The sequence below is a fragment of the Hippocampus zosterae genome, chromosome 14 (genome assembly GCF_025434085.1).
Source record: "Hippocampus zosterae strain Florida chromosome 14, ASM2543408v3, whole genome shotgun sequence".
NCBI classification, from domain to species: domain Eukaryota; kingdom Metazoa; phylum Chordata; class Actinopteri; order Syngnathiformes; family Syngnathidae; genus Hippocampus; species Hippocampus zosterae.
Genome location: NC_067464.1, coordinates 12,104,985 through 12,129,634, shown reverse-complemented (window position 1 = coordinate 12,129,634; position 24,650 = coordinate 12,104,985). Strand labels below are relative to the sequence as shown.

Sequence of the window (24,650 nt, the reverse complement as noted above, 5' to 3'; positions counted from 1 at the left end):
TAAGAGGGTGTCCCACCCATAGGGGATATGAGTGTTTCTGCTTTATTCTGTCTGTGCATGATTATTTCAGACATTTGGTCAGGTTACTTGAAGGTGGCTCTGGATCTTCAGCCAACCAAGCCAATCATCTAATCGGTGGAGAAACTTGGAGGTGGTTAATATGTAGGCTAATGAAGGAGAAGATGCACGTTTTAATTGCTTAAGAGGTTGTTTTTACCCCACAATGAGAGAGCTCGTTTACACGCACACATTTTCACAAATAGTCCAATAGCAAAGGTTTTACTTGGTTGTTAAATTTTAAACTAAATGGGTGGGCAAGCACTACAGAGACACAACGATGTGTTGACAATTGCAGTTCAGGGTGAACCCCTCCTTTTTTTCCAAAGTCAGCTGGGAGCGGCTCCAGCTCACCGATGCCCGAAGGATAAGCGGCACTAAAAATGGGTGGATGCTGAAGAGGCTTAAATACTTGACTGGGTTGTTATCTGCTGTTGTGTTCTGTTTGTTCTTGTCTTGCTTTAGTTACAAAACGATAATTGCACCATATTTAAATCATATTTTCTCTCATCGAAACGGAATAGAGTGAAACTCTGCATATTTGTGGTTTGCTTTAGACAAAGGAATAAAAGTGTTGTTCTTACTTTGGTTGCAACCCATTTTTCGGTGGGATCAATTACCTGTATTTTTTTTTTTTTTGCTATTATGCAATTTATACTGCAGAGGTTCACCTGTTCATATGTATGGTGGCCTCGCATCAGGCCAACTATACTGCTGCACCCACAAAAAGTAATCAATGAACTTTGCGAAATGCTCATCCCTACTCATGAGTGTCCATTTTAATCCTAAACATATAATACATTAATAGGCATTTACTTGTATTGTTTCAAACAATTGAATATTTCTAACCCCGTGTCCCATAGTCCAACACACAATGTCCTTTAAAGTCATTTTTTTTTCAGATTTCAAAGGAAGAACCATAAAAACATCATCCCGTCTGATAACATCTTCCAAAACAAGGAAAAGCGACACACACACATTGGAGTATCCTGATGAGTGTCAAAGATAGCCTTAAAAGCAGCGTACGAGTCTGATGTGCAAGTTTCACCGCCGTGGGCGTCTTTTCTAATTTTCCAAGCGGTAACAGATCGTCCAGAGGGGATTTACACCAACAATTAATCCTGTGCTGGTTGGTTTAGTGGTCAGGAGGTTGTGAAAACAAGGATGAGCTAATTGTTTACCTTAGACTGAATCATTCTTTCCTGTTGTGCATTTATGCTTTTATGGGTCTCATTTTACAGCTTATCTTGGGTATAGACGCGGATAAAACATTCAGCAAATATGCCGGTAGGGCATGATAGATTTGGCACAAATTCACCGTATTGTTTTTTTAGGCAATACTTTAGCTGTGGGTAGACATCCTTTCCTGTTGTAGTAGCTCATAGTGGGTATCGAAGAAGGTCAATAGTAAACAAATACACTTGAATGAAACAAAAGCTTTAAGACAAAATTCACCCTGTTGTGGACTTGTGATGCCGCTGGCTTAAGCAGGTAATGGCTGAGCGGCACCAACGGAAGCACTGCCCAAGCAGGATGCGAGGGCTGGAGTGCCGCTGGAGAGGCTGGTTTCTCACAGATAACGCAGATTGGAAAATGTGTTACCATGGTGTGCAAAGTCTATCCAAGGTGATAAAAGTGTGTTCAATCACCCCATGGCCTTAAATTCTCGAGAGGAACTACCCGACTGAACCGTGAATAAAGCGCATGCTCTTGAAACGTTCGGCTTTTATGCGCTTTGTCGTCTCGTCTACCATCAAGAGCTTTTCCTCTCTTTGTAAACACTCGATCGCGGCATGCAGCGGCGGTTTTTCTCAGAAGATAAATGGTCAGGAAAAGGCTTGCATGCGCTGAAATTTGAGCTCGGCTCTGGTGTTGTGTGGTTTTTGCACTGTTTTCTGCACATTTCGTCTCTTTGTATTCTTTGTGTCTGTCTCGAGACAATAGAGGAAGTGAGTCATTCAAATTGGAGAAAAAGAGGAAGATTAAATGTTGTGGAGACACACGTGTGTCAGAAGTCCGCAGTTACAAAGGTCAATAGACCATAATGACATCATTTATTAGAGTGTGTCCATCGGTGGTTTCCCATCTGGGTAAAGGGATGGTGATTGTTTGCGTGTTCAGGACTGCGTGTTCGTTTGTGTATTCAGGACACCTGTTCAGGACTGCCTACAGCACTTAATTCTTCCATTTCCCATGTTTTGTGATTTTATGTCCTGTTTTTATATAACATTTCTTTTGTCTATTTTTACATTGTATTTCCTCATTGTCTGTACAGTATCCTTGGGTGGCATGAAAGGCGCTTTTAAATAAAATTAATTATTATTATTATCTTTAAGGGGCCATTTAAACACTGTTGGGTTTACGTAAAAAAAAAAGTATGGACATTGGTTGTGCGCCTTTAAATCATGTTTGACAAACATGACTATGATTTTATCTTGTGCAATATTGATGTTGGTGAGACATGATTTTAACGCATGCAAACAATGTCCATACTTTTTCCTTTTTATGTAAGTCAACCAGACTTTTTTTTCAGTTTAACAATGTCTACTGCATTTCTGAAATCACATTTAGCTCTTACCATTGCACTGTATTACTTCTCCTATTTAAAAAAAAAAAATCATGCCTACGGTACAAGGAGTCCTGTGAACCTCTAAATCACTGGTGTCAAACTCAAGGCCAGGGGGCCTGATTCGGCCCACCACATTATTTTATGTGGCCCGCAAAAGCAAATCATGTGTCAACTTCCGTGATCCTTGCTAAAATCTGTACCGAAATGTCAGATTGTCATGTGTCATAAATAACATTGAGATTTAGAAATAACTTTGTTACCCTATTACCACTCACCCAAAATGATAATTGAACAAAGTATTTCAGGTTATTTGACTGATATCAAAACTGCTAATCTATCAATTTGTTGTGTACAAGATAATAATATATAAGCATTTATTTAGTTTCACTGTTGTAATGGCCCTCCAAGGGAAGACGCAACCCCAAAGTGTCCCACGACAAAAATGAGTTTGACACCCCTGCTCTAAGTTCATAGTTACGAAATTACTGTACAATGTGTCATTTATTTAATTTTCAGCGACATTTCTGGATGATTGCATCAATCTTCAACATGTTTGGCCAATGAAGTCCGAGAATACTGAAAATATAGGCTACCAACTGTGTCTAAAAGTACAAACAAGATTTTATGAAGTTGTTTTTCTCTTTCACACTTTAATGTCTCACGAAAAAAAATTGCATATAATCATATTTGTATTTTCCAGCCATTTGAGCAAGTTTATGTGAGTATAATATTCTTTTTGTTATTTGTTTATACAAGAAAAAAAATCACTCTTAAATGTAGAAGCTTGGAAATCAAATACAGCACAGTCCACAAGGCTCTGCAATGACTCCTCCCCATTAGAAATCATGGAAAATGAGTGTTGTACTCTACAGGTACGCTAATATTTTAAATGTATTTGTAGCCCTAAATGGTCATGTTAATGCTAACATTTTATACAAGTCGCTGTTGTTTATTGTGTAACCCATTCGATGATCATCACTTCTGGTGGTCATTATCAATGAGTTTGTTCCTCTTTAGCTTATCATCACTGATACTGTAAAAGGGTTTTTGCGAAGAAAATAATTTGAAAAATAAAACAGATTGTGAATCTATACACTGAAGAACAACAGCTAGGACAGAGCTGTTTTTCTTTTCTTATTTCCAGGCTCTTGAACGCTCCACTTTTGGATGGAACGGTTGGATTCTGAGTTCATTCAAGTTCTGAGGGTCCACCTTAACCATAAATAAAAATTACCGGTTTTCTATCATTAAAACCCTTTTGCTACCAATTTCTAGTGGCTTCAACTGGTTGTTTTCCTCCTCTATCAGTTCCTTTGCAACAGACGGACTTATTCACACAAAATTTGGAGTGCTTGCCGATAGCATAATTTAAAATGGAATTCTGACAGTGACTGTGTGCCTCCGCTGCATGCAAATGACTGCATTTGTGCAGCATTGCACCTTTTACTCCAGCTGTGATGAATCGCACAGCTATTGCCTTGGTGAAACAAGGGCGCTCATGAGTCACCGATGATGGTTTTTATTCTGAGAGAAAACTTGACATTTTGTATCAAACAATATTTCCACATTGCCACACTCAGTTGTATTTTTTTTCTTTCCCCTCCAGATTCAGACGGTAACGTATGCGAGCGCAGCCACTTGTTGAATATCACCCTGACCATGCACCGCCTCCTCATCTCCTCCAGTGATCTGCTGGATAAGATCTCCAATCTATATCCTTCAGCAACCTGACAAAACGACATTATTGATATCATGGATACATTTGTAAGCATTCAGACACGTTTGCTGCCCAGGTTTGGTTGTCAAGAGAGACTGCCAATCTCTTGCTTGGCTCACAATTCTGTCTCGCCTGCGTAAAATGAGAGTAGCCTGGTTGGATTTTCTTCTGCTTGCATTGCTAAAACAACAAATCTAATGGTACCCAAGACACCGTACTGTCTCATTTTCTTGTATCTTCTTAGCTCCATTACATCAATTTCTCGCATTTGTAGTATTTTGATCCTATGCCATAAGAAAAACTTTGTCTGTGAACTCATGTTTTCTTTGGGCTTGTCCGTTCGATTGTTTGCCACTGTGCAAACTATGGCTGGCAAGATTAGTCGACTAGTCATGATGTCATTGACAATTTAACAGACGGCGAGTCGATTATTTATATATCATATCATATGTCATTCATTTGAGGCTTTGTTTTTCTCTCAAAACTGCCTCATCTCCCGCTGGATTTATGCCTTGAATGTGATGCACAAGTATAGTTGTGATAACCCGGGTCATTCGTGACGTAAATAGAAGCATTGTGGGTAATGCCTGTGTCATGGCTGACCCGAGTCGGCCATGACACATTACACGAAACATGTTTAAGATCATGCAAATCTCCCTCTCATGGCAACACGGCGGTAACAAGCGGATAAAGAAGCATGTTGTAGCTGATGGCAAATTTCATTTCTGACACGGGGACGGTCATTTCTGTAAAGTAGCATTAGCACACACAGGTTACTGTGTATATTTGATGTAACGTGACGTCCTGTTGCACGCTAACGTGTTGTAGCGTTGACTAAGGATTTCGGAGGTATTAGTCAGTCACGCTCGATCATCTAAAAAGGAAGCACAATGTGGCTGACGCCTGATTTTATTTCTGACTTAAAGAAAGTCATGTCTGGCAGCTGAGCCACAAAGGTTGCAGTGTGTGTTTGATGTAACGTTATAACACTATGTGCTGTTTGGTAGGCTAACATATTGTCGTGTCTACAAAGGGTTACGTAGTCATTAGTCAGTGAACTCCTGTTTTTTAATGACCAAAGCACATGTTTTGTATGCCCGTGGTTGACATTGAGGCAGGAAGAGAGCACACCGTCACGACTGTTGCGTTCACGAGTTAGGAAATGAGAGCACTCAGGTCATGACATAGGGCCACAAGCCCTTAATGGCAACACATAACAATAAAACATATAACCTAGTACATTGCTTTAATTGATAGTGCTATTTTTCGTTTCAGTCTCACCAGACCAAGTTTTGGTTGTGTGTATCAATTTACTATTTTTAAATTATGCATGGGCGTCGGGCGACTGAATCGTTAGCATGTCCGTCTCAGAGTGCAGAGGTCATGAATTCGATTCTGGGCCTTGGCCTGCCTGTGTGGAATTCGCATGTTCTCCCAGTGCCCACATTCAACAAGTTGCACAGTCGGTTAATTGATTGCTCCTAAATGTCCGGAGGTGTGATTGTAAGCGTGAATGTTCTTTTGGATTTGTGTGCCCTGTGATTGACTGGCAACCAGCCTACTGCCCGAAGACAGCTGGGACAGGCTGTAGCATGCCCCGTGACAACTTCTGAGGATAAAAACGGTTGGATAATGGATAGACAGATATATAAAATATACAAGGAAAACAAAACATGTTGCAGAAAGGTTTAATAAAAACAAAATTAAAAAAACAACACCACGACTGAAATAAAAGTTGCCGCAATTTTACTCATATGATTTCACTCCCTTCCACAGTAAAAGGTTTGGCGCCCAAAAAGAGTGAAATATGTCTTAAATATGTATTTCTTTTTATATTCGTAGTATGAATGAAATATTGAGAATAGTTTTTGATTCAATGTTTAAATGCATTTAACATTTACAGCCAATAATATCAAGACCACAATATCAATTTAAGTTGCTCCATTATAAACATGGGGGATGCTGGTAAAAGCTGCGTGTACTTGTGTCTCAATTGTCTTTCTTATGAATTTGGACATACCTTCATGGAAATCAAGTTGTAAGCCACCGATGGTTATTAAAAGAGCAGCTGCTTGCTGGTGCGATATGCCGTGATTTACATATGAATTGTTGACTACCTACGACTACTGTTGGTGACTAGTCGACTAGCCAAATAATTGTTTGTGGTAGCCCTCGTGCAAACAAAGCATGTCTTTGTGTACGTCTTGTGTTGTTACTGGCATGGAAGGTATTTAGTCTTGGCTTCCATTCAGGAAACAGCGGTGGCGTCACAAAGCCTCCCAGAGGAGCGCATCGGTTTAGCGAGCAGCCCTGGGGGTTTCAGGTGTTAATTACCTGTATTTCTTTCAAACACATAGACACACACGCACACGTGTCCTTTTCAACTATATATTAACACTTTTGCAGATTAAACAGACGCCCGCTTGCACAAACCACGTCAGAGCGCACAATACAAAATGCCCCTCTGCTATTTTTAACCCTCTCATTGGGAACCCAAGCCTCAAAAGGATCTATCAAATAAATTCAGCGAGTGTGTTATGATCCGGGAGGAGACGCGGGGACCATTAACAGCCCTCATCATCACAGTCCGGCTGTGGGATTGTGTGGGCGCTTCTTCTGCTCCCATGACGCCATTAGCCTTTTTATGTGCATCACTTCAAGATGATTCCTGCCAAATGAGAGCCTTGGTGTCAGTCCATTTATTTATGAGGGCTGACTCTCACATCACACCTTGTCTTGATCTCCTTTTTGTCTGGCTGCTCCATCTATAACCGTGGCTAAAGGTCAAGATGTGCAAAATGGAGCCCTGGAAATTAACTTTCTCCAACTTCAACTCTCACTGAAAAAATTGGCGTGTTGAATTCACTGAATTTTATTTCGTCAAGTGGTCGCACACAATGAAATCATCTGGATTAACATTGATTTTTAATTGGCATGCCACCAACTATGTTCTTGGGCCTCTATTTCCTTGAGTGATGTTACAAATACGTACCATGTATAAGTGGGTTACTTCTGTCATATTTTGAGCGCATTGCTCACTATCCTTAAAAAAATGGTCTGTTGAATTTATTCAATTTTTTTACCTCAAGAGGTTGCACAAAATAAACTCATCTGGATCTCGATACATTTGGAAGCAGATGTCTAGTCAACGTAACAAATGTGACTTGATGAAAAAAAAATTAAGTCAATTCAACGAAAACTTTTTTCAGTGTAGAGCAGGGGTGTCAAACTCATTAAATCACAATAATGTTAATTCTTTATTCTTTAGCTTTGTGTGTCTCTGCTTTGTCTGAATTGTACAGTGATTCACTGAGTGTTGCTCACCAATTTGGTTTCGTGCAGTTGCCTCCTACATTACTGAATGTCACATTGGCGAGCCTTGGTGCCAGTCACTTAATTTTAATACATACAAATCACATATTGTTCATGACAACTTGATCATCTTTCAGCATCCTTAACTACAATCTTTACATTTAAAAGTGCCATGGATAATGAGCAGCCAGTCGAGTGGCAGAGAATATGCTACCTCATCAGGTTTGTGCATTCATAGGTTTGTGTTTCCTTTTGTTATATTTTGCTTCGTGTAATGTACATTGTCCACTCTGACCTACAGGCATTGGATTCAGGAATTCTGGATGATGTTCAGGTTGCACCACAGCTTGTCAGACAGCTTGGACCAACTCCGAGAGCTGATCAGGGAGCAGGGACAGGAGCATCTCTGCTCTCTCCTTGAAACAAAATGGATGTAAGTGTTAATGTGCGACCAGCTGTCAAATGAGAGGTCTGAACACGACTCCCAAATCAGTCAGGAAAAAAATGAATGGTCACGATCATAAAAACTTTGCAGTAGAACAAAATGTGCATTCATGTTCATAAACTAGACCTTGATAGAGAGCAAAAAGTGGAGAAAACTATTTTTGCTTCTAAAATGTAAATATTTTTACTCGCCACAATATTATTTGAATTTTAGTCTAAATAGTGTATTTGTATCTGTGCCTATCTAGAAACGCTCTATGACAGAGTTGTCAAACTCATTTTTGTCACGAGCCACATTGTAGTTACTGTTTCCCTTGTAGGACCATGATGAATTTTGGGAAACCATATAAATGTTTAATCACCTCCACATATTACATACACAGCACATAACAAATTGATGGATAACTAGTCTTAAAATCAGAAGTCAAGAATAATGACTCTTATTGTGGATTACATATGACAATTTGAAATGTTGGTTCAGACTTTAGCAAGCATCATGGAACTTGTCATACTTGAGTTGCTTTCGCGGGCCACATAAAATGATGTGGCGGGCCAGATCTGGCCCCCGGGCCTTGACTTTGACACCTGTGCTCTATGATATCGAAACCAGTTTATTCGGATAAGTCGGAAGTATTTTTTCAACATACTTCCTTCTCACTCTGCCACCTCAAACTTTTTTTTCATGAACTATTCTTGTGGGTTGTGTCAAACGTTATCTTTTTGTACATGTAACAGGCCTCTGAAATCTGTGTGAGGGGCATGAGTTTGGTCACTTCTGGCCTAAGGCAGGGTTCAAACCTTGGAGTTTTCTATTGTAAGGCAGGCTAATGCTAATCACTCGTGCACTTTGCTGTGCTTGTCCATTACATCCATCCATCCTTGAGACGACTTAAGTTGTGAATTGGCGTTATGGAAATAAAACTGAATCAAATTAAATGTCTTCTGATTTGCCTTTGATTGTTATCATGCTGAAAGGTTTATCTTCCAGGGTCCTGCATTAACCATATTCGACCACAAAAAGTTCACTGATGCTGGCCCAACTGGGCTAGTACCAACTTCATACATATATATGATATATTCACTAGCTTCAGTTTTATCCACTTCAATTGATCAATTATCAGTGATCTTTTTTCTGCGCTGTGTAAATTTATTTGCATGTTAGGTTCCTGACATAACAGATTCGAATAGGATGTAAAGCCTGGAAAATGTCCAAACAGTTTTATTGAGTTAGAAATAACACTGCAAACAAACAAAAATACATCACCAGCAAAAACAGTAACTACACAGAAGTAATCGTTTCTTCAAGGCTTACGGTGCTCTTGGTGGCCCGGCAAAGGCTTAATATGGGGCCCTGTCCTCTATATCCAGAAGACATCGGGAGGTCATGGTGACCTCAGGTTATTTTATAGGCTTCCAATCACTGTGTGCCACTTGAGCCCAAAATGCTTGCTTACATTGCCCATCGCGAAATGTGCTGTCACCGTCGTGCGTTCTAGAAACGAGCGAGAGTGGTCCTGGAAGGCCAGCCAGAAGATCAAAGCCAACAGCAGTAAAAAGAGGAAGGTATCACTTCTCTTTGACCACCTGGAGCCCATCGAGCTGGCCGAGCATCTCACCTTCCTGGAGTTTAAATCATTTTGCAGGATTTCCGTGAGTACTCATATCAGCATACAAATCGTTTGGTGCACTGGTGATTTGTGTCTTTGGCATGCATGCAAGGTGCATATTTCCTCCCAAAGGAAATGCCTAGTCGCTTGCATTCGCCTCTTAGCTCTCTGGTCTCACCGTCAGTTCATAGACTACCAAAATTACATCCGGAGCTGCTGCATGAAGGACATCCCCGTGATGGAGCGTTCCATCGCCCTGTGCAACGGGGTCTCCCAGTGGGTTCAGCTGATGGTGCTCAGCAGGCCAACGGCTCAGCTTCGAGCAGAGGTTTTCACAAAGTTCATCCACGTGGCAAAGGTAGTTTCAATCACATCACCGCTCTAAGCGTTCTGACCACATTAAGAGCTAAAACAATGAGCATTTGATTTGCAAGCTAAATGACAGAATCGGTCTCAAAATGTTTTTAGAAAGCAACACCTGTTTTTTTTTCATATGCAAGTACCCACCAACCAACCAAAACACACTCACCTAGTGACTTTTACCAAATAATTACCAAATAAATTTAAACACCGTGAATCAGAACTCTATATCCAGTCAAAAATGCATATCAATAAAATACTTTCATATGAATGCATTCCTTCTTATCTGTTTGTATTTATTATTCTAAAGTTGCATTAAAATGCCAGGAGTTCCGAACTTGGAATTCTAGTGCATTGAATGTTTCTTGAAATTTCCCACTCTTTTGCTATTCACTGTTTGTCAAATTAATAAACTTCAAAAAAATGGTTAGGTGCACTCAAAAACCAAAGCGGCGCATCATTCGGCGGGCCTGCCGCCCTGCATTGGTTCGTGCCATTAAATCGCCAGCCTGCTGCTCAGCACAAAGCCCATGGGGTGTGGAAACAAATTTCACACCATCATTCTCCACTGACAGCAGGAATTTCAGAGCTGAGAAGAAATGGGAAAGCGCTTCGGGTTGGGGGAAAAAAAAAGAAGGCAAACAATGGGTGTGAAAAAGTAACAACAATTTCAGTGCTTTATGTAACTGTGGTTTTCTGTATTATATAACCAGAACTACTTGAAACATGAATCTGTCATCACAGCAAACTACAACCACAATTGTGAATGTATTGTTACATGAATACATCTCTGACCATCTAAAGTGAGCTTGATAGATTTTTTTTTCCGAGTGGATCTCAATGTCGGCGTCGAGTTGAATGACCTTGTATGTGTTTGTGTGCGTCCACCAGGGTTTACACCTCATGCACAACTACAACACGCTAATGGCAGTGGTGGGAGGGCTTTGTCACAGCTCCATATCCAGACTGAAGGACACCACCTCCCATGTACCCACTGAGGTCATCAAGGTAATGAATAATCACAGAGCCCATCCAAAGCGTAAGCGAACTAAACAGCTGCTTCGTGTGGTTGTTTTGAGGAAGAGCAGACAAACATTAAAAAACTGGAATGTTTGGATTAAGGCATTTATTTAGATTTATATTTGAAATTTTCAATTATGTTAAAACGTTTTCATCAGATGTATTAGCATAACAATGTTACGCCTCAACTTGGTTGTATTTATTGCTTCAAATAATTATATTTATTGAGTCTACTGTGCATGTCTAACTTCTAATGGGAGCCAATGTGCAAAGGTTTGTGTGCCCCAAAGAGGAATGAAATCATGAAATCATCCAAAAGAGATGAACCAACAACTTTACTCATGAACTACAAGCACTTTAGAGAAGTTGTTGTCCTGCCCATCTAATTATAGAAACGCATATATTTTGAATTTTTATTTCATGAATTCATTTTTGTTTTACTCAAGGTGTCTCAGTTGAATGGTGGGGCGGCTCCCTCTATTGAGCTCCCACCACTGTCTGTGGTTTTGTTTGTTGTTATTACACATTATTAGGGTTCTTGTACTCAAAGTTATGTTTACACTATGCGGTTGCAGTTTTTAAAAAACAAAATTAAGAAACCATGATAGACTGAATTTTTTTTTAAATTGCTTTTCGTAGGCTGAGATGATACTCAGGTGCGTGAGTGTGTTGTCTCTTGGAATATTGTTTAAATGAGCCCCATTCTGCTGTTGTATTTGTGCTCTTTATGCTGTCATCCCTGGAATTCAACAAAGAATGATCACTAAACAAAATTATTGACAAAAATAATGTACCCCAATCTAAAATTCTTATTATGGGCCTCATGGAGGCGTGGGCTCTGAATGTGCAATTACAAGTGCTCCATATGTACCCATGAGTGTTCAAGGGGAGTTAAGATGTCCTTTTTTCCCCCCTCTCCAGGTGTTAAATGAAATGACAGATCTGCTCTCCTCATGCAGAAACTTTGATAACTACAGACAAGCATACAACAAGTGTACAGGATTTAAAATCCCTATCCTGGGCGTGCACCTTAAAGACCTCATTTCAGTGAATGAGGCCATGCCGGACTATGTGGAAGACAATAAAGTGAACGTGCAGAAGCTGCAAGCCCTCTACAGCCATATCAATGAGTTGATACAGCTACAGCAGATCCCTCCAAAGCTGGACGCCAACAAGGACCTGGTCCACCTCCTGACGGTATAGTAGCACCGCGACCCCCCCCCCCCCCCCCACAAATTTGTTTGATTCACCAAATTATTCCAGGACTGATGCCGATGTGTGTTCCTGCTAGGGCAGCCAAGAGTAGTTGACTAGTCACAATTGCACCCATAATCAAATCTGTCGATTTAATAATCATTGTTTTGTTTATCTTTTTTTTTATAGATCTATTGATATTTATTGATCTGACACTTTCATTTCCTCTGCTTCCGCTTGCCGCCTGCCTGTCTGTGACGCACGTGCATAGTACAGTTAATATGGGTCATCCGGGACGTAAACAAAAGCGCAGTGGCTAATGGAGTGTCATGGCTAGTCCAAATGGTAAAGCGCATTTCACCCAAAAGTATGATGTGGTTGAGGCCCGATTCCATTTCTGCAAGGGACAGTCATGCCTGCCAGCTAACCGTTGTTCGCACACAGGTTGCTTTGTTTTATGAAGTACAGTATGTGGGTTTTTATTTTGACATGTACAATACATCAGGGATGCTGGTACAAGCTGCAAACATTAATCAAAGTTCAACGTACTTAATTGGGGTTTTTTTTGTTAGGTTTTTTTTGTACATAGCTTGAAGATTTCAAGCTAATGATAGTTATATACTGTCAGAGCAGCTTCTTGCTGGTGCGGTACGCTGCGCTTTACATATGATCTGATTAGTGGACGAATTGCAACTACTGTCAGTGGCTCGCCGACTAGCAAAATAATCCTTTGCGGCGGACACGGTTCCAGCATGTGGTTTGTCTGCACATGCGTGGGTGCGATGAGAGTCTAGGATCCATGAGTGTGTGGGTGACAAACTGAGTGTGAATGAGAGTGAATTCAAATTGCTGCACTGTACTTGTGTGTGTCATCCTTGCGGTGCTTTACATGAATACAGTATGTCCTTGAAAATGTGCTCTTGTACCATTGAGCCACCCCCCCTCTCTCTTTCTCTCTCTCTCTCGCTCTCTCTCACACGCCTTCTCTCACTCTCTCCATCCAGCTGTCCTTGGACCTTTACTACACAGAGGATGAAATCTACGAACTGTCTTATGCCCGGGAACCCAAGAACTGTAAAGCCCCTGTGAGTGATCGAGCCACTTCACACCCATAAGTCATATATCCATGGAAACTAATACAAAAAAAAAAGTTTTTAAAAAGATCACACTGCAAGACAAATATGTTTATTTTGTATGTATTCAACAGTTCTATAGATCTGTCATTTATCATAATAAGAGTTGTGTCTAATAATTTTGTTTACCATTTACCGCGCATACTCTTGGATACCTCACATCAACACATAAATGTCTTTACCCAAATAGATGCCTTTTTTATATTTTAAAAACATCTGTTAGGTTCCAGTAGGTGCATACATTTATACAAATAAATGCCTTCTTCATATAACAACTGGAACTGTCTGCATTTGAGTAAATAAACACCCCCTGTTACTGTTTGAGGGAATACAGTTTTGAGAAAACATGCTTATTCACTTATTGAGACTTATTTTTCAACTATTAATTGATTTTCCATCAGCCAGCAACCCCATCTAGACCTCCAGTGATTGTCGACTGGGTATCGGGATTGGCTCCTAAACCTGATCCTCGAACCATTAGCAAACATGTGCAGAGAATGGTGGACGTAAGTCTTTGCTATTTTTTTGCTGGGTTTTTTTGGAGGTGGGGCATAAAGCAGGGGTGTTCAACTCAAATGTTGTAGGGGGCCATAATTTTTCAGCAGTGTTAACGGGAGGCCACATGGGACCATGCACTCTCCAACCAGATGTACTGTATGACAAAAATGCTATATTAGATATGGACAAAAAACAGGCTTTTAGGATATTTCATTTAGATTACATTTCTATTTGGACAGTATATATAAATTATCCACTCTCCTAACCCAACAACTAAGGGTTTGAAGCAAACAATAAAATAACCACATACTGTACAGTTATTTGTTTCCAGTGGAAAGGGATCTGGCATGAAAAAACAAGGGTGGCAAAAAAACTGCGGAACATGAAACTGACATTAAGTGCTACAACTCATTTTGTACATTTTTTTTTCTTCTCCAAAATCAATTCAACTCACTCACAATTGTAATATTATTTCACAACTTTGTTTGTCCTCCATACCATTCGAAATCCACCAAAAAATATTAGGTCTCCTCACACGTGTAGTAAAAGGGCAGTCACAAAACTACAGAACATTTGCAGTTGCACACCCGCGGAAGAAAAAGTCTATCAAATTTTAATTATATTTTTTACATTGTTTTTTGAAAATAAATTAAGAGACCACTCAGATTGTGGTCGCGGGCCACCCGGGCCTCCAGTTGCCCATCCCTGGCATAAGGAGCATGGTGATTATTTTGCTTTCATTCATTGTTGAGCAACATCCATTTTTTTATCCCGCTTGTCCTCCACAGTCGGTGTTTAAGAACTACGATCACGATGAGAACGGCTTCATTTCTCAAGAGGACTTTGAGAAAATTGCCGCCAGCTTCCCCTTTTCTTTCTGTGTCATGGACAAAGACAAGTGAGTGCTCGGCGGGTCACGCACTCATTTGCAACTGCAGGAGAGAGCAAAGTGGTATTTGTAGTGATAAGTGCGGCGACAGGAAGCTTCAAGAGGCTGCACAACTAACCATAAAACTCACTGCTCTCTAGTCTATTTTTTGCATGCGGACGCACTTACATGCGATGTTCACCGACCACACAAAATCATGCAATCCCCAGCAAAAACCGTCAGTGTAAATGTCGTGGGTTGTTTCATTAGTAATATCATAATCCTATTTTTCATATGCTTGTACAGAGAAGGACTTGTCAACAGAGATGAGATCACAGCTTATTTCATGCGAGCCAGTGTCATCTGCTCCAAACTTGGCCTGGGCTTTATTCATAACTTTCAGGAAACCACTTACATGAAGCCCACTTTTTGCGACAACTGCTCTGGATTTGTAAGTCAGCAGATGAGCCAAAGCACACCGTTACAAAGAAAAACACTCTAATGTTGGCTTTTGACAATTCTGTATGTTCTTTCCAGCTGTGGGGTGTCATCAAGCAAGGCTACAGATGCAAAGGTAACTCTTCGGACAGGAGTCATGCATTGTCTAGAGATCATTCAAATCAGACCTTTCTGCTGTGAGGCAGACAGCTAACCGCTAGTTGCCCGCGTTTGCTCAAAAATTTTGTGTCATTCATAATAATTTGATTTTGTCCCTTTTTTTTTATTGAAACCTAGTTGATTTGGTTGAACGCCTTTTATCCTGCAAAACATTCATGCGGTATCCTAAAAACTGCCAAATGCCCAATGTGATACAATGATGTCGTCTGCAATCATGCATTCCTAGTTTAAAAGTATGTTTAAGCTTGGAGTTTGGGGTTTAGCCCAATGTAGTACAGCATGGCATCATATTGAGAGCTGGTTACCACATTGAGTTCTAAGCACAGTCGTTGGATTATTACCACTCGAATCTAACTCAAACCTCAGCGTTATTGAATATTTCGATGCTAAGCTCTTGTATTAAATCTCAATGAATCCTATAAGTTGTGTTATTTGCCCTCGCATGTTGCGAGGTAAACCTAGACCGGTGTCAGTCAATTGTTCTTTAAGGACTGCACGCAAAGGTCTGAGCATTGCACTTGCAGCAGAGATTCAAAGAGAGCTTGAGTTCCTGTTCTGACTTTGCGTTGCCTTCACACAGACTGCGGGATGAACTGCCACAAGTTGTGTAAGGACCAGGTGGCCTTTGAGTGCAAGAAGAACAGCATAGTGAACAACAACAACACCATCGACAGTCCCACGCCCGGCTCCACGCCAGTTACCGTGGGAACCTCGGAGGGTGGGTCAGGGCACGACAATGAAACCATCATGTAATGAGTCTATATTCAAACAATACAACTGGATTATGAGGGCTACATGAAGTTTCTATAAAACGGGCCATCTGGTGGCAGCACATAAAAATCAACCAAGCATTGTTCGTTTTTTCAAACGTCCTTGAAATATTGGCACAACCTCATTTACGCAATTTCATTTTTTTTCTTAAGTCAAGAAAAGTGTTGAAAAGGTTTTTGAGTGCTTGCCTGCTGCAGGTGGGTGGTTTCCCTGCTATCCGTCTTTCTTTCATTTACTGTAAAAGTGAGCAGGCTGCCCACCTGCGACAAGAAATCTGCATTTTTCAGTGGCAGGTTACTTTCAAACAAAATGTCACATTCAGTAAATAGCTTTGGATAGGTTCTACACACACACACACACACACACACACACACACAAAAGACAATTGTGAACCGTGAATTGGCGAATTGGAGATCAATAATATTCACAGTCTGGACACAAATAAATGAGCTACATGACAAAGGTCATAAAAAACAGATAATAGACTCTAAGAAGTTAGGAAATATTCATATTTTTGTCATAATCACATTTTTCCTTCCGTATTTGTAAAAGCATTTCTAATATTTTAAAGTGGGCTACATTTGATAACATGTTTCTAGATAATGCTAGAAGTAACCGTGATCATTTAGAATAAAGCACAGGATTGCGCCTCCTATAAATTGTCCAATAAGCGAATAGCTTTCTTTAACCCATTAATGCACCCCGCAACCTGATAACATAATAAGCTGTCCACTGAAGTAACCGCTGTCCCTGAAAGGGTTCATATTTCTGTTCCAGACTAATGCCACTTTCTTATGTGATTTCCAACCAGAAGATATGCTGTACTTATTTCACTCACTCAGAGGGGCCAAAGGGGTCGGGTGCAATGCGAGCTGGGCGGCAGCCAAAGGCGGGGACCCTGGCGGTCCGATCCTCGGCTGCAGAAGCTAGCTCTTGGGACATGGAATGTCACCTCTCTGGCAGGGAAGGAGCCCGAGCTGGTGTGTGAGGCAGAGAATTTCCGACTGGATATAGTCGGACTTGCCTCCACACACAGCCTGGGTTCTGGTACCAGTTCTCTCGAGAGGGGTTGGACTCTCTTCCACTCTGGAGTTGCTCACGGTGAGAGGCGCAGAGCAGGTGTGGGCATACTCATTGCCCCCCGGCTCAGTGCCTGTACATTGGGGTTCACACCGGTAGACGAGAGGGTTGCCTCCCTCCGCCTTCGGGTGGGTGGACGGGTCCTGACTGTTGTTTGTGCATATGCACCAAACAGCAGCTCAGCATACCCACCCTTTTTGGAGTCCTTGGAGGGTGTGCTGGAGAGTACTCCTGCTGGGGACTCCATTGTTCTGCTGGGGGACTTCAATGCTCACGTGGGCAATGACAGTGATACCTGGAGGGGCGTGATTGGGAGGAACGGCCCCCCCGATCAAAACCCGAGTGGTGTTTTGTTATTGGACTTCTGTGCTCGCCACGGATTGTCCATAACGAACACCTTGTTCAAACATAAGGGTGTCCATATGTGCACTTGGCACCAGGACACCCTAGGCCGCAGTTCGATGATCGACTTTGTAGTTGTATCATCGGATTTGCGGCCGCATGTTCTGGACACTCGGGTGAAGAGAGGGGCGGAGCTGTCAACTGATCACCACCTGGTGGTGAGTAGGCTCCGATGGTGGGGGAAGATGCCGGTTCGTCCTGGCAGACCCAAACGTATAGTGAGGGTTTGTTGGGAGCGTCTGGCGGAATCCCCTGTCAGAAGGAGTTTCAACTCCCACCTCCGACAGAGCTTTTCCCATGTTCCGGGGGAGACGGGGGACATTGAGTCCGAGTGGACCATGTTCCGTGCCTCTATTGTTGAGGCGGCCAATCTGAGTTGTGGCCGTAAGGTGGTTGGTGCCTGTCGTGGCGGCAATCCTCGTACTCGCTGGTGGACACCAGCAGTAAGGGATGCCGTCAAGCTGAAGAAGGAGTCCTATCGAGCCTTTATGGCCTGTGGGACCCCAGAGGCAGCTGACGGGTATCGACTGGCCAAGCGGACCGCGGCTTCGGTGGTCGCCGAGGCAAAAACCCGAGCGTGGGAAGAGTTCGGTGAGGCCATGGAAGCCGACTTCCGGACGGCTTCGAGGAAATTCTGGTCCACCATCCGACGTCTCAGGAGGGGGAAGCAGTGCACCACTAACACTGTGTACAGTGGGGATGGGGCGCTGCTGACTTCGACTCGGGACGTTGTGAACCGGTGGGCAGAGTACTTCGAAGACCTCCTCAACTCCACCAACACGCCTTCCTTTGAGGAAGCAGAGCCTGGGGACTCTGAGGTGGGCTCTCCTATCTCTGTGGTTGAAGTCACCGATGTGGTTAAAAAGCTCCTCGGTGGCAAGGCCCCAGGGGTGGATGAGATCCGCCCGGAGTTCCTCAAGGCTCTGGATGTTGTGGGGCTGTCCTGGTTGACACGCCTCTACAACATCGCGTGGTCAACAGGGAGAGTGCCTCTGGATTGGCAGACCGGGGTGGTAGTCCCTCTTTTTAAAAAGGGGGACCGGAGGGTGTGTTCCAACTACAGAGGGATCACACTCCTCAGCCTCCCTGGTAAGGTCTATTCAGGGGTGCTGGAGAGGAGGGTCCGTCAGGAAGTCGAGCCTCAGATTGAGGAGGAGCAGTGTGGTTTTCGTCCCGGCCGTGGAACAGTGGACCAGCTCTACACCCTTAGCAGGGTCCTTGAGGGTATGTGGGAATTCGCCCAACCAGTCTACATGTGTTTTGTGGACTTGGAGAAGGCGTTTGACCGTGTCCCTCGGGGAGTTCTGTGGGGGGTGCTTCGTGGGTATGGCGTACCGAACCCCCTGATACGGGCTGTTCGGTCACTATACCACCGATGTCAGAGTTTGGTTCGCATTGCCGGCAGTAAGTCGGAACCGTTTCCAGTGGGGGTAGGACTCCGCCAAGGCTGCCCTTTGTCGCCGATTCTGTTCATAACCTTTATGGACAGAATTTCTAGGCGCAGCCGAAGCGTTGAGGGAGTCTGTTTTGGGGGCCTCAGTATTACATCCCTGCTTTTTGCAGATGATGTGGTGCTGTTGGCTCCTTCAAACGGGGCTCTACAACTCTCACTGGAGCGTTTCGCAGCCGAGTGTGAAGCGGTTGGGATGAAAATCAGCACCTCCAAATCTGAAACCATGGTCCTCAGTCGGAAAAGGGTGGATTGCCCCCTCCGGGTCGGGGAGGAGATATTACCCCAAGTGGAGGAGTTTAAGTATCTTGGGGTCTTGTTCACGAGTGAGGGCAGGAGGGAGCGAGAGATCGACAGGCGGATCGGTGCAGCGTCTGCTGTGATGCGGACGTTGTATCGGTCTGTCGTGGTAAAGAAGGAGCTGAGCCAAAGGGCAAAGCTCTCAATTTACCGGTCGATCTACGTCCCAACCCTCATCTATGGCCACGAGCTATGGGTCGTGACCGAAAGAACGAGATCCCGGATACAAGCGGCCGAAATGAGTTTTCTCCGCAGGGTGTCCGGGCTCTCCCTTAGAGATAAGGTGAGGAGCTCGGTCATCCGGGAGGGGCTCAGAGTCGAGCCGCTTCTCCTCCACATCGAGAGGAGCCAGATGAGGTGGCTTGGGCATCTGATTCGGATGCCTCCTGAGCGCCTCCCTGGTGAGGTGTTCCGGGCATGTCCCACCGGGAGGAGACCCCGAGGAAGACCCAGGACACGCTGGAGAGACTACGTCACCCAGCTGGCTTGGGAACGCCTCGGAATCCCCCGGGGAGAGCTGGAAGAAGTAGCTAGGGAGAGGGAAGTCTGGGCTTCCCTGCTAAAGCTGTTGCCCCCGCGACCCGGCCCCGGATAAGCGGTAGATGATGGATGGATGGATGGATGGATATTTCACTCACCATCAATAAACAGCTTCGCGACAATAATACTAAGAGGCTGCTACCGGTGTCTCAATGTGTCCTCTTCAGGTTCAGATGACTGTCCTTTCCAGTACCCACCTGATGACAGCAAAGACTGGAGTCCAGAATCTCCAGTCACCTCTCATTTGAGGCTAAACCAGGTCCACAGCGCCACTCAGACCGAGGGTCCGCCGCCGTCCCCCGATGCACCTCTCCCTCATCCCTCTCTGCTGGTCCTGACGGCGTCCGCCCTCACGGCGACCTGTCCCAACCCGCTACCCCAGAGGAAACAGCGCCACTGTGCCAAGTGGGAGAACCGAATTTCTGTCGTGCACAAGTCACGAGAGCCAGATGAAGACAACAAAGCCACCACGGAAGCCCTACAGTCAGTGAGTGTATCACTTTTCTTGATGGTACATGAAAGCGCCACACTTCCTAACAATCTCATGTGTTGTTTTTGCTGTTGTTGTTGTTTGTTTGTTTGTTTTTTAATCAGGAGAACGACAGGCTCCAAAAAGCCAACGAGACACTACACAGAAAGTTGAAAGAGGCAGAGCAGGAAGTGGATATGTTAAAGACGATGCTGAAGAGGCACGCACTCCATCCTGTGGAGGAGAACGAATCCTATTAGACACATCAAGTACATACAGTATCGTCAGACCAGCACTTAAACAAGTAACATGGAGAATAATTCACATGGCCAGTCAGGTTGTTTTGAAAACCAACCAGGGTATTGTTGTATTTCGTTTTTAGATGAAATATCACGACAAAATGCAGTTGTTAATTTCTCAGTACATGCCAGAAATGCCTACAAACAATTCAACCTTCAAGAAGTAATTTTACATAATATATCAAGTTTAATGAAGCAGTGAAACCTCCATCGTTGAACGCAAGCGGCAATGTGAGGCTGGCTGATTTCCAAGTTGTTGGACTTTCCTATAGGGAATACTGTGATTAAAGTGTAATGGAGGTTTGCCCCCGTCAAGTCCTTAATTAACTCTACGGGTGATGTTTTAAGTACCGTAATATTCTAACTGATTCTAACTGTTATAGAAGTAGAAGGAGAAGTTAACCACAGTCAAATAAAACTGAAATACTGCAAAGAAAAAACTACTTTCTCTTTTGCAGACGCTAGACAGACAGTAATAGAGAGTCTATTACTCTTTTTATGCTTTTTATACAAAAGTCTCTTCTTTTTAAGAAAGTGCACCCATAACTGAATTAAGATGCTCTAAAACCAATAATGGAATTTTGTGACGTGAGTGGCTGTTTTAAATGCTGCTAGAAATTGCATGAACACCTCAAGTGTTGTGTATTTCTTGCAGATGAATGTCAAAATGTTATTTTCCAAGTAAAAGACAAATCCAACGTGTGATGTGACATTACAAATGTTTCACTGTTCCTACGGCAGGGACTTTAGCCCGAAATTGCATGCAAGTCTGAATGTGCTGTCGTCACTAACCTAGGCTAATGCAAAACAAAGTCTTTTTTAAAATTTTATTTTATTTAATTTTCTTTGTTTTTTTTTAATGAAAACCGCATCAACATCGTAGATATAAAACAATCCAATGAAAAACATTAAATATGGTACAAACTGAGCGTTTCTTCTTGTACCACGTGAAGAAGTCTTATGCTGGTTGTATCCTTAAAGTGTTGTATGCCATTCAACTTTGGAGGTTCCGCTGCAGATTTTTTTTTTGAATGGGGCGGGGGATATCATATCTAATTATATACATCAAAGTCACACACTGTAAATTGAGAAGAGAAAAATTGAGTCAAAAACGAGACATTTATCTTCAGATTTTTAGAATCACATGCCTATGGAGTATGTCCAGAGTGATAGTGTGAAGTACAGGTGTCAAACTCCTGTCTTAGATCTTTCCCTCCTCCCACAGACCTGATTCAAATGATCAGTTCATCGGCAAGCTCTGCCGGAGCTGGATAACGCTCCTGATTATTTGAATCGGGTGTGTTGGAGGAGGGAAACAAAAACATGCAGAATAGTGGCTCCGAAGAACTGGAGTTTGACACCTGTGGTGGAAAATACATTGGGTAATAATTGCAGTACGATGGCCCCAACTTGTAGTGCATCTTTTTATTGTGTGAAACACTACATGGTTCATAAAGGAGTTAGACATTTTTTGTACTTTGGTACTTATTGTTAGATGTATTTTTTGCTTATCTGCGCATGGCATATCATTACTTTTGTCTTATATTTGTATGGTCAGTATTGTAAATGGAAATTGTGGTGTATTTTTGAATTTACGGTGCCACAACGATAGTTAAGTTACCTCCTTGCTTGTCTTTCATGTCAGTATTGTAAGCTTTTTGTTTAAAAAAATGCTGTGCATTCAGTGTAAAAATTACTTGCGTTACTTCATTTCGTCAGCGGGGGGCACTAAAGTCTCACAAAATCCCAGGCTGTATCCATCACCTCAGTTGCTTTTGAACAAACCATGTCAATTTGACAACATTTTGTAAAACAGTTACCGAAAATGGGAGCTTATTTTAATCTTCATACAGCGCCAGATTTCCAATTGATGGACCTTTTTGTCTTTTGGTATCGTGATGGAGTCAAAGTATATATTCCTTCCGCAGATATTCATCATATAAACCACCGAAAGTGCTGATTGAGAGTCATTGAGTGTTCTTGGGTGGGGTTTGATTGAGAGGACGGGGTTTCCACGGTTGAGGAGGGGCTTGTCTTTTAAAAAACATTTTTAAAAGGCTGTTCCACCTTGTTGTCGATGACAATTTAGTCAACACATTGACAAATCAATCAGTTGAAAATCAATATACGACCCACAACCGAGACATACCATTATGGTTTAGCCTGAAGGACACATGTCGGCTAAAAGAAACGCTGCATTATACAACAGCTGACAGTCTGCCTAATTACGGAGACAGACAAAGGATTTAGCAACCAGATTTCAGTGTTCCAATTGTGGAACAATTTGGAGTCAGACAAAGTATTTTCTGCAGCAAATATGCTTTGAAAGTCAATTAAACTTTAATTTCAATCATCATCATGTATGATGTCAGAAAATCTGATTTCTTTTCCCCCTACGTTTTTGCAATGCCACCAAAGAAAGGTGTTTGTCAAATTACTTTACCCAAGCACCATTCATTCGCAGTCTGGACGTACAAGTGTGGACATCTTCTCTGCTGGGAGTCTCTACTGCAAAATCACAAGGTTTGTTGCTACTCACTTTTTGGGAAGAAAGTCATTAAATAGAGCAAAAAGTCATAAACATGAAGCCACTGCTCACTTTGTCGCATGTGTTGGCTGCACCCTCTGGTTGTCATTATAATGAAAGCCAATTAAGAATATTTAACAGTATTTAGTATTGTTTTTATGTCTGTCTCGATGAGTTGCAACACCCTTTATGTTCAACTGTCCATCGCTTTAAGCGCTACAACACCACCACATAGCTGGTTTTGTGGTGACATGGCGGTTCCCATTATGTGTTAGCACTCTGCTCTTTGGTAGAGGTACCACTTTGTTTGTGGAATCATGCTCATGGAAGATATTCATAAGTTAACTCGATCTAATGAATGTGTTCTTAAGCTAATTCAATAAAACTGTCATTGTGTCCCACTGGCACACAAAGCACCATGACGACAAAGTGCCTTTAACACACATTTGGACACAAAAAAGCAGCAGTGCCTGTGGGGTGTTGCCAAGCTGCTCTAATTCTCTTGATTATGAAAGTGAGTTCATTGGCTTCTTAATGGTGGCTGAAGGAGCTATGTGGGCACCGCAGAGCCAGCCTGTAGTGATAATCAAAAGGAGAACTACTTGAAATGGCCAGAATTACATGAAGACTTGGAAATGTATTAAGTAACCTGATTAGTATCAAAAGGAGGCGGCACGGCAAGGGACTGGTTAGAAAATCCGCCTCAGTGCAGATGTACAGGGTTTGATTATGCCTCCGGCCTTCCTGTGTGGGGTTTGCATGTTCTCCCTGTGCCTGCATGGGTTTTCTCCGGGTACTGCGGTTTGCTTCCACATTCCAAAAACATGCATGGCAGGTTACATTGTCTACAGATGTAATTGTGAGCGTGGATGGTTGTTCGTCTATGTGTGCCCTGCAATTGGCTGGCAACTGGTTCAGGGTGTACCACGCTTACTGCCCGAAGACGGCTGGGATCAGCTCCAGCAAGCCTGTGGCCCTTGTAAGGATAAGTGGATTAGTAGAAAATGGATGGATGGTATGAAGAGGCTGTCAGCCAAGAGACAATCACTGCTCTCTCATATCTCATTTGAAATTCATTATTGGATGTGATGCACGTGTCAGAGAAGAGCTGCAGGAGAATTGCAAAATGAAATGATCAGAGATGGGGAGAGAGAGAGATTTCAATTCATTTCTGTCATTTTGGCATGGCGACAACATTACTGTGTTTACATCGATTGCATTTTGTCGCTATAGTATGCACAGGACTGTGCAAAGCTCTTTGGCAGGCACAATCTTTGTTCTTTCAATGACCTTTTTTCGGAGCAATCATTTTAACAATGAGCAAGTAATAGGCATATAGTTAGGATTATGGAAAATATTTCCACAAAACACTGTGGACAATTTATGGAAACAATCATACCGTCAGCCTCTGTTCA

At 42.6% G+C, this 24,650-nt stretch overlaps 1 protein-coding gene across 1 annotated transcript in view; it reads left to right on the top strand.

Annotated features, from left to right (window-relative positions):
* Positions 1–23,064, top strand: part of LOC127614656 (RAS guanyl-releasing protein 1-like) — a 29,436-nt gene extending 6,372 nt beyond the window's left edge. The window contains exons 3-17 of the mRNA XM_052085990.1: positions 4,233–4,329; positions 7,806–7,877; positions 7,957–8,088; positions 9,596–9,749; positions 9,891–10,064; positions 10,958–11,074; positions 12,008–12,283; positions 13,285–13,365; positions 13,815–13,919; positions 14,700–14,809; positions 15,086–15,230; positions 15,317–15,353; positions 15,978–16,115; positions 20,108–20,427; positions 20,535–23,064. Of these exons, the coding sequence (XP_051941950.1) occupies positions 4,233–4,329; positions 7,806–7,877; positions 7,957–8,088; positions 9,596–9,749; positions 9,891–10,064; positions 10,958–11,074; positions 12,008–12,283; positions 13,285–13,365; positions 13,815–13,919; positions 14,700–14,809; positions 15,086–15,230; positions 15,317–15,353; positions 15,978–16,115; positions 20,108–20,427; positions 20,535–20,669 (2,093 nt within the window). The 3' untranslated portion in view covers positions 20,670–23,064. The remainder of the gene's footprint in view (positions 1–4,232; positions 4,330–7,805; positions 7,878–7,956; positions 8,089–9,595; positions 9,750–9,890; positions 10,065–10,957; positions 11,075–12,007; positions 12,284–13,284; positions 13,366–13,814; positions 13,920–14,699; positions 14,810–15,085; positions 15,231–15,316; positions 15,354–15,977; positions 16,116–20,107; positions 20,428–20,534) is intronic.
* Positions 23,065–24,650: the final 1,586 nt, after the last annotated feature.